The sequence below is a fragment of the Zalophus californianus genome, chromosome 14, assembly GCF_009762305.2.
Source record: "Zalophus californianus isolate mZalCal1 chromosome 14, mZalCal1.pri.v2, whole genome shotgun sequence".
Classification (NCBI taxonomy): domain Eukaryota; kingdom Metazoa; phylum Chordata; class Mammalia; order Carnivora; family Otariidae; genus Zalophus; species Zalophus californianus.
The window spans coordinates 35276313-35294282 of NC_045608.1; the positions used below are offsets into that span (position 1 = coordinate 35276313).

Sequence of the window (17970 nt, forward strand, 5' to 3'; positions counted from 1 at the left end):
AAGAACCCAAAGTGAGACTAGAAATCAGTTTAGGGCTCACAGTAATTTCACCAAAAAAATAATGTCAATTCAGAGGTACCCTGGTGTCAACTTAAACTCAAGAGGTTCAACTGGAATCACACATCTTTTGAAATTTAATGAATTCAATTAGCTATACTTAAATCACCACAATGGCTAGCATATACCAAGGACATTGGTGTTTAAGATATCTTGGATTGTTACAGTAGTTTTACCCAAATTTCCAAGTCTTTCCATTCTGAAGAAATTGGAGTAATTACTTACCACAAATAAGGCTCCTCCAGCTCCATTTTGCACAGCTGTCTTATGTAAATTCCTTGTATGTCTCCCCTAAAATTTTAAGAAAATTTAGTAAATCATAAGCCTTAAGAAATTTTTCATGAGTAAATACCTTAAGATCCATAATTTAAAACAACAGACTCAATTTATATAAGTAAAAGATCTTAGGAGATATGGCTCACTGTGCTACACCCTGCCCATCTCTATTTCAGGAGAGGTATAAAGAAATGGAAATCCAAGGTAAGGTTATTAACCTGCCTAAGATAACACATGAGTCCATGGAAGAACCAGGTCCACAACCTATATATCTCCTAAGTCATGTACCCTTTCTACTACACTCTCGTCAGCATGCATTAGGAGAGTTGATATTCCATTAATTTATGGCCTTTCACTTTTTTCTGAATCAAGCTGGATGCCAGCTTTCATTCAATGTGGGCTTTCATAAACATGTTTTCATTCTGTACAAATGAGTCATATACTCTTGCACAAATGAGTCAAGTATAGCCCCCTTTTCAATTCTTTATGAATTAGTTTAGAAACTCCAGCCATAAAGTTTCAGAAAGCTGCTTATGATGCTAAGCGGTGACCATAGTCAGCCGTTTTAGAAGGAATCCATTTGATTACTTTCCGTTGCATTTTATTTCTCTTTGCCCTGTTGCTCCCCCCAACACCCTTACCACCCTCCCTGCCACCACCAAAAGCAATTCAATCACTATTCAGAAAGCCTCTGATTTCTGAGTTCTACTAATCACACAATGGTAGAACACTGGATTAAACCAAGCATGAAACTAGCAAAAGTTGGACAATTCAAAGAAAGCAAATATAATAGAGAAGTAAAAGCAGTGATACAATCATGTATTTAACTTTTCCCTAGGTCCAAATATTTCAGTTGAAGAAATAAGTTTATGTAAACACTTGTTTAACAAGAAAAGATCCAAGTACAGAATGTGGCACATACAGAATGACAAATTAACAAGTCAGGAAATGACAGATGTTGGTGAGGATGCGGAGAAAGGGGAACCCTCCTACACTGTTGGTGGGAATGCAAGCTGGTGTAGCCACTCTGGAAAACAGTATGGAGGTTCCTCAAAAAGTTGAAAATAGAGCTACCTTATGACCCAGCATTTGCACTACTAGGTATTTACCCCAAAGATACAAATGTAGTGATCCGAAGGGGCACTTGCACCCTAATGTTTATAGCAGCAATGTCCACAATAGCCAAACTGTGGAAAGAGCCCAGATGTCCATTGACAGATGAATGGATAAAGAAGATGTGGTGTGTATGTATACACACACACACACACACACACACACACACACACACACACAATGGAATACTACTCAGCCATCAAACAAAAATGAAATCTTGCCATTTGCAACGATGAGGATGGAACTAGAAGGTATTATGCTAAGTGAAAGCAGTCAATCAGAGAAAGACAATTAACAGATGATCTTACTCATATGTGGAATTTAAAAAACAAAACAGAGGAGCATAAGGGAATGGAGGGAAATATAAAACAAGACGAAATCAGAGGAGACAAATCATAAGAGACTCTTAATCACAGGAAACAAACTGACGGCTGCTGGGGGGGTGGGTGGACAGGGTAACTGGATAATGGACATTAAGGATGGCACCTGATATAATGAGCACTAGGTATTATTCAAGACTGATGAATAATTGAACTCTACCTCTGGAACTAATAATACACTATATGTTAATTGAATTTAAATTAAAAAAATTTTTAAAAGAATGTGGGACATAGGTATAAAATACAGGGTAAATATCAGTTTCAGGATAATGGGGGCAGGGAGGGGAGAATTTGATCAGTACATAAGGGGGCTTTAACTCTGGTTGTTTTTGTTTTCTTTCTTGGGCAGCAAAAGGAACGCAGTGCTTATTATATTCTTTTTGCTTTTCTGTGTCTTAAACACACAAAAATTTAAAAGAAAAAAATAAAACACATCAAGGAGATTGTTTAGGTTCTTGTACTTTTATTCAAATTCTCCCAAACCGCTTCAGGATCAATCTATGAATTAAATACAAGATTATACTTATACCCCTGATTTGCTTGTCCAGAACCTAGACTGAGATAAACATAAAACTAAGGCCATAGTTCCCAAATAATACTGTTAAAAAAAACACCACCAGCATAAAGCTTTGAAAAATTAACTGAAACTAAAATTTAGAAGATAGTCCCTGCCATCACTTTAGCTGAGATTTGTTTTTAATCAAAGAACAATTTTTACTGAGTACCATTAGTGAATTACTTAACTAAATTCTGAGAAAAAACAAAAGACTTCATAATAAAGTAAAGAAGAATGGATTTAAGAGAACAGAAAGCATCCAGTCTCCTCTTTTCCTAACTTCTGAACCCTAACATTTTGTTTACTTTACTGACTCTTTACCCACCCCTCAGGGGAGGTTGTCCTCAGGGCTCAGCTCTGTCCTAGGTTCTTTTCTCCACAGATTTTTTTGCCCCTTCAAGCTTATTTATTCTCATGTTTAACTCCATGCTGATGACTCCTGGATCTTACACACATTTGATGACCAAAAATTAACAGCCTGAAGAGATCATAAACACATATAAGTCAATGAGGAAAATGAATAAATATGAACAAAAATGTCATAATATAACTGCTAATGAACTAACTAGTAATTTAAAACATGCATGTGATCATCAAGACAGCAAGGTACTGGCACAAAAACAGACACATAGATCAATGGAACAGAATAGAGAGCCCAGAAATGGACCCTCAACTCTATGGTCAACTAATCTTCGACAAATCAGGAAAGAATATCCAATGGAAAAAAGAACAGTCTCTTCAATGCTGGGAAAATTGGACAGCCACATGCAAAAGAATGAAACTGGGCCATTCTCTTACATCATACACAAGGATAAACTCAAAATGGATGAAAGACCTAAATGTGAGACAGGAATCCATCAAAATCCTAGAGAATACAGACAGTAACCTCTTTGATCTTGGCCACAGCAACTTCTTGCAAGACATGTCTCTGAAGGCAAGGGAAACAAAGCAAAAATGAACTACTGGGATTTCATCAAGATAAAAAGCTTCTGCATGGCAAAGGATAGTTAACAAAACTAAAAGGCAACCTATGGAATGGGAGAAGATATCTGCAAATGACATAACAGATAAAGGGCTGGTATCCAAGATCTATAATGAGCTTATCAAACTCAATCAACACCCAAAAAACAAATAATCCAGTCAAGAAATTGGCAGAAGATATGAACAGACACTTCTCCAAAGAAGACATACAAATGGCCAACAGACACATGAAAAAATGCTCCACATCACGTGGCATCAGGGAAATACAAATCAAAACCACAATGAGATAGCACCTTACACCAGTTAGAATGGCTAAAATTAACAAGACTGGGAACAACAAATGTTGGCAAGGATGTGGAGAAAGGGGAACCCTCTTACACTGTTGGTGGGAATGCAAGCTGGTACAGCCCCTCTGGAAAACATGAAGGTTCCTCAAGAAGTTAAAAATAGAGCTACCCTACGACCCAACAAGTGCACTACTGGGTATTTACCCCAAAGATACAGATGTAGTGAGAAGAAGGGGCACATACACCCCAATGTTCACAGCAGCAATGTCCACAATAGCCAAACTGTGGAAGGAGCTGAGATGTCCTTCAACAGATGAGTGGATAAAGATGATGTGGTTTATATATACAATGAAATCTTAGTCAGCCATCAGAAAGGATGAATACCTACCATTTACACTGACATGGATGGAACTGGAGGGGATTATGCTCCCATCCAGGTACTAACCAGGCTTGACCCTGCTTAGCTTCCAAGATCAGACGAGATCGGGTGCGTTCAGGGCGGTATGGCCGTAGACTGGAGGGGATTATGCTAAGTGAAGAAGTCAAGCAGCAAAAGACAATTATCATATGGTTTCACTCATATGTGGAATATAAGGAGTAGTACAAAGAATAATGGGGGAAGGGAGGGAAAACTGAATGGGAAGAAATCAGAGAGGGAGACAAACCATGAGAGACTCCTGACTCTGGAACACAAACTGAGGGTTGCAGAAAGGGAGGTGAGTGGGGGTGTGGGGTAACTGCGTGATGGGCATTGAGGGCACGTGATGTGATGAACACTGGGTATTATACGTAACTAATGAATCACTGAACATTACATCAAAAGTTACTGATTTATTATATGTTGGCTAATTGAATTTAAATTAAAAAAATAAAAATAATAAAACAGGCATGTTTAAATGAGATAACATTTCCAGCTATCAAATTAGTACCGGTTTTTCTTTTTTTTTTTTTTAAAGATAACAGTTCTGTTGAGTGTATGGAAGTAGGTATGCTTATACATTAGGTAAAAATTGATACAGCCTTTTAGGAGAGCAAATTGATATGGTGTATGGACAGACTAAAGAAAGCTTCCATCTTTTAATTTACTAATTCTACTGCTAGAATTTTATCCAAAAAACAGTATAAAATGAGGATAAGGGTATATACAGAAATATATTCTCTGTATTGTTTTTACAGAACACAAGCAACCAAAAGGCCCAACATAGAAAGGTTTTAAATAATAATTCCAACAAAAATCATACTGTGTAGCTGCCAAAAATTGTATTTTCTAAAAATAATGACACTGAAAGATGTATTTATGCCACAATCACAACTGGAAAATATCAGGGTTAAATAAAACAAAAAAGCATAAACTACCATCCTGATTTATTCAATATAGACACTAATGAAAAGATTGGAAGGCCATAACAATTTAAAGTGCTTATCTCTGTTATTATGATGTTAACAAGATTATAAGGGAGTCTTATTTTCATACTGTTTCTTGTATTTTTCTCTATTTTCCATGCTTCTTATGCAGCATGGATTAATTGACAAACAAAAAATCTTATTTAAAACAAAACATTCATCAGGGCGCCTGGTTGGCTCAGTCAGTTAAGCACACAACTCTTAATTCAAGCTCAGGTCATGACTCAGGGTCCTGGGATAGAGCCCCAGGTGCAACTTCACACTCAGCGGGGAGTATACTTGAGGATTCTCTTCCTCTGCCCTTCCGTGCACGCACACACACAATCTCTCTCTCAAATAAATAAATCTTAAAAAACAATAAAACATTCATCAAGTACAAAATGAAATTTACCACCTCTACTATTAATCCTACTTACCCTTCCAACTTCCCTATATATTATCAAATTAAACACCACTAATTTCTACGTTAAAATACCTTCAGTTTCGGGTCAATATTTGATCCCTTCCTCATTATTTCAGTATCTGTCACATAACTTTACTTAAAATGAAAAATATGGGAAAAAAGAAAAATACCGAGATAATCTTGAAAATTGGTCTCTGGGGCTAGGTAGCTATATATTGGAAAATCTATTTTGAGGCACTCTCTGGCTGACCTGTAATTCTGGATATGCACATGAGTTTACACACACGGGCCCTTCTACCCAAAATTATGTGTTTTAAAGTCCAAATCATTGAAAACAGACTACTGATTGAGAACAGTCAGGAAAAAAACAGCTAAGCCAAAGAAAAAATGCTGGAGTTTCAGATTTAAAAAAAAATTTTTTTTACTAACATGTGACTTTACACAAGTCACTTAATTTTTTTAAGACTCAATTTCTGCACCTATAAAACAGGGATGTTTACTTACTGGGGTGCTTTGAGGTTCAAATAATAAAGTTTCTCTGAAAATACTATATAACCTATTAAAGCATTATCACATTTGCTTAGCTAATAGGATAAAACATTTAATAACTGAAAAATGGAAGATTTAAACAACTGCATTTTAAGAACTAAACAGATTTTAAAAGTGCACTTTGTTAGCTGACTCAGAGTCACTATCACATTGTCACAAAGAAAAGATTAGTGATAGCTTCCTGAACTTCCACATAATTATTTTTATTTATATCCACATAAGACCATCAATTTTTCTGGTGAAAGTATATTATAGATGGTTGAAAAATACTATCTCCTCTCTCATCAGTGAAATTAACTTATAAATCTTTTTTTACTTAAAGTGGGGGAATAAGTAATAGTGCTGGTAGACAATTTTCATGTTTCTGCACATCTCTGCACCTGAGAAGAGGCACTAGCCACTGACACCTCTCGCTCCAGACTGTCTTTTCAAGGATTTTTGTAGAGGATATCTCCCTCTCAGGCCAACACTGGGCAAGTTCTCTTGCAGCTGGGGTTGGGTTCCTCAGTTACGATGCACAGCATTCACCGAGGTTGCTCCATGTCACTCCCATGGGATGTGAGGGTGAAGGAGAACCAATATGAACACGAAGTTTATGCTACCCTGCATGGCCTGAGTAATAAAGTCCTCTGTCTCTAACCCAGGAGTCTCAGTCAGCATCTACTAGACTCAAGCAGTTTAACTTGTTGGCTGGGAAGTAGGGTAAAATCTCAGAGCCTTCACAGTTCTTGACAAGAAGATAAAAATCTACAAATACACCAGTCTGCATGTCCCACTAATTTTTCAAAATATAGAAAATGTTATAAAATACAGAATATAGAGGTATTACAAGAAACCAGTAACAGTGGCTGTCTCTGAAGAAGGGGATCAAGATGTGGAGTGGGAAGGAAATTTATTCTTTAATATATGCAATACATTTAATATATTCACCATAATATATATATATCCTTGTACCCCATTCTTTAATGTATATTTTATACTTACTATAATATATATATCCTTGCATACTGTTTCAGTTGTCATGTATATGTATTACATTTCAATTTTTTTTAAGATTTTATTTATTTGACACAGAGAGAGAACACAAGTAGGGGGAGCGGGAGAGGGAGAAGCAGGCTCCCTGCTGAGCAGGGAGCCCAATGTGGGGCTTGATCCCAGGACTCTGGAATCATGACCTGAGCCAAAGGCAGACACTTAACTGACTGAGCCACCCAGGTACCCCAACATTTCAGTTTTTAAAAATGAATATTTAGTCCTTTTCCTCTCTATCACTACTCCATTTCAGACATTATTCCAGGCCTGTGCATTACTCTAATAGCTTTCTAGCTGACTCTTCCCTAGTCCAAAGCATCCTGCCTAATGTCGCCAAACTAATTGTTGAAATACTGTCTTTCTGACAGTGGAAAGGGACCAATACCAAACAGGTCAATTTCATCATTTCTAAAAGCCACATTTTCCACAGTTCAACATCTTGGGAATTGGGATCTATCCCTGGTACTTAATATTCCATAAATATACTATTTGCAGAAAGACAATATAGCTGAGTTGTTAAAAGCCCAGCTCCAGAGCCACTTTCCTCATCTATAAAATTGTACTAACAACAGTATATACTTCATAAGACTGTTGTAAAGATTTTAAAAGAGATAATCTATGTAAAGTGCTTAATATGCTGCCTGGCATGTAGTAAGTACTATATTAGTTTTACCTATCATTACCTATTATTATAGAAGTACTATCTGTCAGTCACTAAGCTTTTTACACATTATTTAATTCTCACAACTTTCATGAAAGATGGGTATTATTTCCAGATTTAAATGACTTATGAAAACTTCTCAAGATCATGTAACTAATTACTGGTAGAACTCACACTGGATCTTAGGGCTAATGCTTACAAGGTTATGGGCTTATTATTAGCCACCTGAATGGAACTATTTGATGATAATGCGAGCTCTAGAAGTATAGAGTAGATCTAGGAAATCAAGCAGTTTAATGAAGAAAACCCTGGAATGCATCCATATATAGGGAGACAGATTAGAAATGAAAAGACCTGCCTCCTCCATTGGCTCACATGTTCCCATTTACAGACAGAAGTATGTACATATGCCCTCTATTTAAAACAAGCTATTTACTGTTTTTTTGTTGTTGCTAACATTTAGACCTTTATTCTTTTTTTTTAATTTTTTTATTGTTATGTTAATCACCATATATTACATCATTTGTTTTGGTGTACTGTTCCATGATTCATTGTTTGTTCATAACACCCAGTGCTCCATGCAGAATGTGCCCTCCTTAATACCCATCACCAGGCTAACCCATCCCCCTACCCTCCTCCCCTCTAGAACCCTCAGTTTGTTAACATTAAAAAAAACAACAGTAAATATCACGCTTCTGTTCCTACAGAAAACCTAAGGCGGGGCGGGGCAGGGCTGCAGGCACCCACCAGATGCTATGGCCACCGCACCGGAGCCTGGCGAGCCCGCCAAGGGGAAGATGGAGGGCCACGGAGATTAAAAAAAATACATATATCCTACAAGTGATCCCAGTTAGTGGCAGAGCAGAGACAAAAACCCAACTCTGGATTTCCAGCTTTTCCCGTCACACCTACCCTCCCCGCCTAGGTGTAGCTGCCATGTCGTATCAACAAAGAATCAAATCAAGTGCAATTTCTTATCACAGCCCTTTAAGCTCCTAGGAATTTTAAGTGTTGAAAACATTCCCTGTGCACGGGATTCGATATTGTATGGTTCATTAGGACCTGTTGTGGCTGGCCTTGGACATTTTTTGTTAACTAGTGGGATTAGAAGATCATGTGACATTGGAGTAGGAGGATTTATCCTGGTGACTTTAGGATGCTGGTTCCATTGTAGGTATAATTATGCAAAGCTAAGAATCCAGGAAAGAATTGCCAGAGAGGGAATTAAAAATAAGATTTTGTATGAAAGTACCCACCTTGACCCTGAAAGAAAACAAAGCCCCAGCAAGAGCAGCAGTTGAGCGGAATCACGCTTGAAAATACAACTCCGTGGAGTCAGTGTGAATAAAATGGAGAGCAACTCGATTAAACCTCATATGTACCATTAGACTTTCAATCAAGTAAATAAAAGATGTGTTGGTTGTAAAAAAAAAAAAGAAAAAAGAAAAAGAAAACCTAAATATATATACATTAGCATAGCGTTTAAGCAACTTAAATTTCAATGTCTGAAGCCAGAACTTCTTCAAAACAGTAGGAAAAAGGCTCAGATAATTTGTTTATAAAACAATGAACAAGCAAAATAGGGTAAACTGATCAATATTAGCCCTCATTGTTACTCAACTGGCATAAACTGTTACTCATTCCTATCAAGTTAGCACATGGCCATTTTCAAAGCTGCCTTGTTTTTTGACATCTTTAAGAGCTTCACGAACTATTTTACATTCATTATAACATCCACATCAGACACTTGCAATAAAGGAATAAATTAAGATATAAAAAGTCTGAATTAACATCTTTACACTACTTAATAAGCCATTTGAATTTAGTTTCACCTTGGAATGAAGAGGCATTCCAGGACCAATTATTGGTGCTGGAACTGGAAATAAACAACTTAGCTGGACTGGACTGATTTTAAGAGTAAGCAGTTTTTCCCCCTTAAAGTACACTCTTTTCACCAGACTAGAGTCTAGTTTCTCACTAGACTCTAAAGTATCTATTGAATTCAGTGAACGCCAATGAAAATTCAAGTAACTTTTTTTAAATAGACAAGAATAGTTTGACATATAGCACAGAATTAACAGTGGACTTCAATTCCAGCTTATTCTTTTTTCAGAGTGTTTCAGAAGGAACAGAGATTTACAACGGGCAAATAATGGCAGTGTTTTCTTTAAATTCAACTTGAATCGTTCTGTGTTAAGTACTTCAAGATACCTTTTTTCCACTGACTCCTCAAAAATCTATGGTTAGTTATTATTATTTCCATTTTACTTTTAAAGAAATTTAGGCTCAGAGACAGTAACCTGCCCTATACCACACAATTAGTGACTGAGATGAAGTCTGAGCCCAGGCCTTTTGGCTCTAAGTCATCTGCTCTATTAGCCCTTCTCTTTTTAATCATCATTTGCATTACCAATACTACTAGCTCGAAATGAAAAAAAATTAAATTTTATATTCTTCCACCCACTCCCCAAGAACAGAATCTTTCATGGGCCCTACATTTGTTTTCTTAGTTTCTTCTGTTGCTCAAACATTAACAGTATCCACTCTGCTCACCTTTCAGTTCTATCAGTTATTTGCACTATGAAAGGCCACATCCAGCCAGAGGAACTTCATAAAGGATAAGGAAGCTGCAAAACAAAACTGACAGAATCAGTAACCTAATTAGTCAGAAAAACAGGACCTAGGTCAAGCAACTGAAAATCGGTGTTTTCCTTTATTAGCAACTAATTCAGGCAAGGAATATACCTCTCACACTACCCCCAAACATTTACTAATTAAATCCATAATATATGTGTGCACCTGCAGGGAGGTCACAACTCACATGTGAAACATCAGGTAAAGGGAAAGTGATACTGGCTCCCTCTGTACTTTCTTGCCATTGTTCACCAATTACCTACTCGCCTATTACCTACAGCCTCCCCCACTGCCAGCTCAAGCAAAAGCCATTTCTTTCAGCTTTCTAGAGCAAAGACATGCAGAGAACACAAAAAGCTCCAAGAGTCTTTGGATATGATACACTCAAAGTTGGTATTTCTACATTTTAAATAAAAGTTTTCAGTACATTCTAGTTTAATAAAGTAGATGATGGCTGCACAAATAAAAACTGTGATACCTATTTCAAGGATAGTGATAATAAATACAAGTGCTTACTCTCCATCAGATACTGTGCTACAAACTTTATAAATACTATAACTCATTTACTCCTCCCAGCAACCCTACCATATAGGTATTATTATCATCCTGTTTTAGAGATGTGGAAACGAAGGCTCAAAGAACAAAGGAAAAAAATTTCCCTAGATCACAGTGTTAAATAAATGAAAAGCCAAACATAGGTTTGCCTGACATGAACCTTAACCTTCACTTTGCCACTAAAATTAAGTTTTGTTATATTTTCAAATATACATGGGAGGGCTCTTACAAATGTCTTCCAAATAAAGTTCCAACAATAATTTAACTAAAAATGTTAATTCAGATTAAAGAAATCTAAGTGATTTTTCTAGCACTGTAAGAGAATTAACAAGCAAAATCTGGCCAAAAAAGTTACACCAAAAGCCAGGTTTTTGTTCTAAGGATAGGAATACTTCATAGAAATGAAACATCCAAACATCATTTCAGTCAGTAGACCTAGGTTCAGTCTCATCTTCACCAATTATAGTACTGTAACCTTGGGCAAGTTACTCTACCTCTCTGTACCTAGGTTTGCTCACCTATAAAATCAAAGCATAGTACTCATGTACTGGCCAACTATCATTATTATTATTATTGGAACTTTAAATAGTAACACTCCAGTCTCCTAATTTTCTTTTCTTCTTATGCCCCTAAAATGAAGGCAATACGCCTCAATAATCACAAAAACAGATGAGACCCTAAATAATTACAAGTTAATTTTAAGAGCAAACATTCATGTTCAAGTTTAAGTGATTTTAAGAGCTTTTAACTTAAAGAATTAACTGGTAAAACTTAAGCACGTTTTTTGAGGGGGTTTAACTTGAAAATCAAACAAACATGAGCAAATGCTGTATAAATGTAAACTATTTTATTTTCTCGCCCTAAGGACTAATACTCAAAATAAACATATATTACTTAAAATTTAATAAGCTTATGACCAGGAGGAGTTCTGTATGTGTATTTTTAAAGCATCATTGGTCATTCTTGTGATCCAGTTTGGGAATTACTGCTTTAGGCTATATGGTATCTATACCCTAGCATGCAGGTGATGGATTTTACAACTGGTCTTCAAAATGTAATGATGCCAAGAACAAGAAATGCTAGGCGATCTTTTCCAACCCAGAATCTTTGCAAGTACTAAAGAATATTAAGAAGTATTTAGTCAGTGATAATGAGGAACCTCCTTCTCCATACTTCAAAATATTGAGGATATGTACTACATATTGCTATAAATGTAGCCACCTGAACAGAGCATGACATTACCTGTGTTTTTCAAACTGTAATTTTTTCATGGTACTATCATGATAGTCCCTTAGGAACAAAACTGTATCCATCATGCAGAAGTTAACCTCCTCCTCTCCTCCCCTCTGCTCCCTTCCTTAAGTACAGTGAAATCACTTCTCTAGTCTGTTCACAATGACAAACCCTTCTACTATTACAGCACCTATTAAGTTTAAATCTTCACCATATATACCAATTTTCCTCAGTAAACTTGAACTTAGAAAAGCACTTAAAAGAAAAAAACAAACCAATGGGACTTGCAAACAAAGCCAGTTCAGGCTCTTACTACTGTGTAATTTTGGGCATATTTGTCTGGGAATCTTCAGCTGTCTCACCTACAAAATGGGATAACACCCAGGAAAGTATCCCACATATAAAGCACTTTCCCTCTCTAAGAACAAGGCAAAAAAAAAAAAGGTGTTTAAACATGTTGTCTTTAGTGCTTGTTGAATGAAAATAATTTCCTACAACTATGTTTCCTGACCTGAAAGTGGTGGGTAAGTCAACGTTTCTCAATAGAAAACCAAACTGACATGGTCAATGAATCTATAATTTATTACCCAAAGTACTGGGCTGATATTAAACAGTGGCCAAAGAGAAGGGAAATTCAGCTATTCATATCTTTGAAATGCAGACTGAGTTCACATGTCCAATACAAAGATCTGAATTTGTAATGTGCAACAGTGGCCTGCTGAACCTCACTGAATAAAAAATTTGTACATTTTCTCTTTCCCCTTAAGTATTTAAGGCCATGGCAGGTGGAGTAATGATGCCCAAAAAATACCCACTTCCTAATCCTGGGAAACTGTAAATATATTAATATGCATAGCAAAAGAGAACTATGGCTGCAGATGGAATTAAGATTGCTAATCAGCTGACCTTAAAATAGGGAGATTCCTATTCTGACTTACCAGGGTGGGTTCAAGGCAATCAGAGAGCCCTTTAAATGTGGAAGAGGGAGCAAAAGAAAGGATATGTCACAAATGATGGAAACAGAGTCAGTGATGTGAGAGCTTAACCTGCCCTTGCTGGCTATGAAGATGGAAGAAAGGGGCCATGAGCCAACATATAAGGGCAGCTTTTTCTAGAAGCTGGAAGAGCCAAGAAAACAGATTGTCCCCTACAGTATTCCAGTAGCTCTGCCAACACCTTGATTTTAGCCCAGTGAGACCCATGTCAAACTTTTAACCTACAGAATCACAAGATAATAAATCTGTTATGTTATGTCACCAAGTTTGTGGTAATATATTAGAGCAACAATAGAAAAGTAAAATAAATGCTTAAAAAAAAAAAAAAAGAACTCCTTTAGAGTCCTTGAGCCAAAATGGAGATACCCTGGGACACTGCAAAATCAGGTTTAAGAACCTCTAATGGAATGGGAAAACATTTCATTCTACAGAACTTAAAATTTAGAAAGAAAAATGCCACCACAGGAGGTTCCACTTGTAGAGTAGCTGAGTAGATATTATCAGGCCAAACCACTAACAACTATAAACTCTGGACAAACTATTTTTTAAAAATAAAAAACCCAAAACACTTTCCAAAGGCATTGGAGAACAACGAAATGCAGACAGACACAGAAGGGGCGTCTATACTTAAGATGAAGCCAATGAAAGTTTTTTTGCTTTACACTTTACATATTTTAGCCTGAAGGCAGACCGCTGTCAATCCTGCGCTGGGCAGCTAAAACTCTAAGAGAAAACCTGTAGCCTTAATGGCTTGAAGAACCACAGGACAGTCTGGGACAACCACAGGCATGATGGGAAAGTGGGAAATCCAAGAAAAGGAAAAGCCAGAGGGAAGCCCCAAGTTCTGTGCCTGACCCCAAACCATGCATACACATGGGGCCAACTCCAAGCAGCCCAGCTAAAAGAACTGAACCAATATTTGAGCTGCTGCCCAAAAGGGAGTTGGATTATAGTTCAAGTTCAATTGAGTTAACAGCCTGCCACAACAAAAACACTAACGGAGGAATTAACAAAATCTAGAGTTTCTATGACATATCGTTCACAATGTCCAGGATAAAATCCAAAATTACTCAACATAAAACAACAAAACAGCCCATTTTCCAGAAAAAAAAGACAATCAACCACGCAACAATTTCAAAACTGCTGAACCCATGCTTAAGGACATAAAAAAATGTATCTTCAGTAAACGAAAAAAATCAAATAGAAACTATAAAAAAGAACCAAAACTCTAAAGCTTAAAATACAATGTTTAAAAACACCACAACTCCCTCACTCCGACTGAACTAAGCAGTGGCTTGGGAATGAGGCACTGATGAGCTGCAAAATGATGTCAACATTACAGAGAGCCATGGGAAATTACTGAAGAAGAGAATAAGCCTATTCTGTGTATCTACTGCTCCATAATTCACTTTTTAGGCAATTCTTGATAATCACTAACTAAGGTATTACTGTACTTTACAGGAAAAAAAATAAGACTTAAGAAATTAAGAAATATGGTTCAAGGTCACGCAACTATTGTCTTGTAGGCACTTCTAGACAGAACTAAGTTATGGGTATTTTTAAAGCAATGATAAACTGAAGTCTGTAGCTAAAGAAATTGGCAGTTAGCTAATACAACAGAAATTATAACAAAATAAGCAATTTCTTTGAAAATGTAAATGGTTTCCTTAATGGTTTCTCTTTTAGCAAAGGAACTTTATTAGTAGGACCTCTTACACTTTTCCTGATTTTTCCTAGGTCATTCTGGTATTCTATTTTAAAAAAAGATTAGAAGGGCCTGGTTATGTAAGTTATAAAAAACATCCTCACAATGGAATGCCACACAGCATTAAAAATGACAGTAATGTTTACTGGTAAGGAAAGTGGATCAAAAATGTTTTGTGAGAAAAAACAGCCTACAAAACAATGTGAACAATATCATCCAATTTTACCAAAAAAAAAAAAAAATCCCATCAGGCCTGTTAATTGCAGACACAAAAATGTTAACATTTTGGTCATTTCCAGGCTGATGAGACTATGGGTAATTTTTATCTTTTGAGCTTATTCTGTTTGCTGTTCCTAATATTATGTTTTTCCTACAATCAAACCATCATGCTGTACACCTTAAACTTCCGAGATTTGTCAATTATTGCTCAATAAAACTAGAAAAAAAATGAAAAACAACAAAAACTTAGACTTATTCATCAATTCAACAAGTATTTCTGGGGTTCATACTACATATGATTCAGGTAATATTGGTACAAAGAAAAAAACAGCTGCAGAAACTAACATAAGACTTGATTGAAATTTTCTTCCACTACCTGAATATGTTCTTTTCTATTGTTTAAACTGCTTTTCAATGTATACCTCTAATAACCCTTTGCCTCAAAAACTGAAGAAGTTAAAATCTATCTGTACTCTTATTTCTATCTTTTCTACTAGTAGACAAGGTCTGATCCTCATCACCTCTCACCTGGGGTTCTGCAAGAGTCTCTTACCTATTTAGTCTCTCTGCCTCTGGCTCTGATCAAACATATTCCCTCACTCCCATCCAGCCATCTACCCAATACAGAGAAACCTGACCTTGTCTCTCTGCTCCTTTAAAATCCTTCATGGCTCAGCACTGCCTCTAAGATAAAGCCAAATTCTTTGGCATGGCATGCAAGGAGCTCCGACATCCGGGCCCTGCCCACCTCTTATTTCATCTCTGGATTCACCTTACTTCCAACAATGGAGTCCAGCAACACTGCTTGAGACTTCTTATATGCACCAAGCTTTTCCCTGCCAACTATCAACAGACTTTTCTTATGTTGTCCTTTCTACCTATCATATTCTCTCCCTAATATATGTGGCCTTGTCACCAATTTGTTAGTATCGCCTCCAGGAAAAATCTTACACCACTTTCAAACCAAACTGACCTTATTCATATCTCTTAACACTGTACTCTTACACTGTATGATATTTACTTCAAAGTTTCTCTTACATGAAACTATCGACTGCACAAGAACAGGGATTGTCTAAATCTGTTTATCTGTAATATGGGGAAATAACAGTACCAACCTCACAAATGAGATTTAGAATGTAAACATTTAACAACGTGTGCTTGGCACCTGGAAGTATTCACCAAATGTTACCTATCATTATTATCCACCAGCAGTGCAGGACCTCAAATGTTTACTGAAAGTCTAAACTCTGCAAATTGGAATATCCCTCCCATTTTATGACCAAGAAAACTAAGTGAGAGACATCACAGCCCAGTGTCACAAAGCTAGAAAACGCAGGGAAACCACCAAACATACTCAGGTCTAACTCTAAAGCCCTGAAGTATGCTATACTACTATGCACTATTTCCCTGTCTTCTGCTAAGAACTGACTCAACCTTTCTATTTTACTGCTAGGAAAAAAAAAAAAGCGTCTTTCCAGTAAATGCTGTTAAAAATCGTCATTCCTGGAGTCACCATTTCTAAGTTAACCTGAATGAGTGTTTCGACCCGAGACTCAATTTCCTTGCCTACAATAAGTTTATGTACTTGAAACTCAGAAGCCCATTCATGCTCTTAAAATCCTTCTGGGTGCAGTATTTGTGGTGGTGTTCTTTCACATAGTACGATACGATTATTTACCGAACTTTTCCGATATGCAAAATACGCTCTTCACTATATCAAACACCTCTCCGCCTAAGGAAACGCTCTCTACGCTTTCAACACGCAAGCCAGAGCCTACAATTTCAGAGTCCTCTCCAGTGCGCTGCAACCTGACAGCAAGAAGGTCATCAGGCTTGATAGGCAAGGTGCCTCCTTTGTGGGCGGGGGGTCTTAGAAACCTATCTGGCCGACGTAGGCCCGGCCCCTGTTCCGCGACGGGGCGAAAGAGCAACAGACCACCGGGCGGCCCCTCCTTCTTCCTCTCCTTGACCACATTAGGCGTAAACTTCCCAGTTCTGTGGGGGAGGCCACGCACCCGCCGCAGCTACGACTGCGACCCTCCCTCGGAGCTCCTCGTTCGCAGTGGAGCTGTGGCGGCCTGCCTGGCTGGGAAAGGGCGAAGGCCGCAGTGTCCTTGCCGCCGCCTGCAGGCCGTCCAGAGCCAAGCGCTCTCGTGTGCCCACCACAAAAGGAGACATCGAGAAAGAGAAAAGGGCGGAGGCAGTGCCTGGGCTCATTCCGAACCTCCTTACCCACAGGGCCGTGAGACCAGCCGCCTTGGCCCGGAGCGCCGCGGAGAAGAACATGGCGGACCAAACCGTTGGCCTTTCCCTGCGGCAAGGGGCGAGAATCCCGAGCGAGCCTGGGACGCACGGCGTGCGCGCTCCCGAGCCCAGGCCTATGGAGTCCAGGGCGGCGCGCCCCTCCCTAGGACGAGGCGGCGGGGGCGCGCGGAGGCTCGAGGGGGCTACTGGGGCCCAGTGGGCGGAGACTTCCCCAGGAAGGGGCGGGGCGAAGACCAGCCAGGTCCATAAAAGGCTGGGTCCCACCGGCTGTGGCTGGGGTCTCAACCTTGAAAGGAAGCGACCGTGAGCTTTGCGTTGGGCTTCTAGGGAATGTAACGCCGATCTGGATTTATGGGGTGAGCTTCCATCCTAGAGAGCCTTTTGGGGATTTAACCACCTACTTTTTTTTTTATCGTGGTTACTTAAAAAAAAGATTCCGTTGTAACTCCTTGTAAATCATATTTTACAAGTTATAGACTTGAAGATGCAGAAGACTGCCGCCGAGTGGGGTGGACACTAAATGCCTTGTTTCCCAGACTTTTTCTTTAGATATGTATGCTGACATATTTAGGGGTGAAATAATATATCTGGAATTTGCTTCAGAATAATGAAGATATAAATGAAACAAGATTGGCTATGAGTAATGACTGAAGATGCGGTAGTTC

General features: G+C 38.1%; 1 protein-coding gene across 2 annotated transcripts in view; it reads right to left on the reverse strand.

Moving 5' to 3' along the window:
• The window catches only part of NDUFV2 (NADH:ubiquinone oxidoreductase core subunit V2), a 37399-nt gene extending 19748 nt beyond the window's left edge, over positions 1–17651 (reverse strand). The window contains exons 1-4 of one of the 2 annotated variants that reach the window (XM_027575397.1): positions 17273–17405; positions 10253–10326; positions 4039–4179; positions 283–348 (exon numbers count right to left, since the gene is read on the reverse strand). In XM_027575397.1, coding sequence (XP_027431198.1) covers positions 283–348; positions 4039–4041 — 69 coding nt within the window. In that variant the 5' untranslated portion in view covers positions 4042–4179; positions 10253–10326; positions 17273–17405. Of the gene's footprint in view, positions 1–282; positions 349–4038; positions 4180–10252; positions 10327–17272 lie in introns of both variants that reach the window. The other variant, XM_027575398.1, reaches the window with a different exon arrangement.
• Positions 17652–17970: the final 319 nt, after the last annotated feature.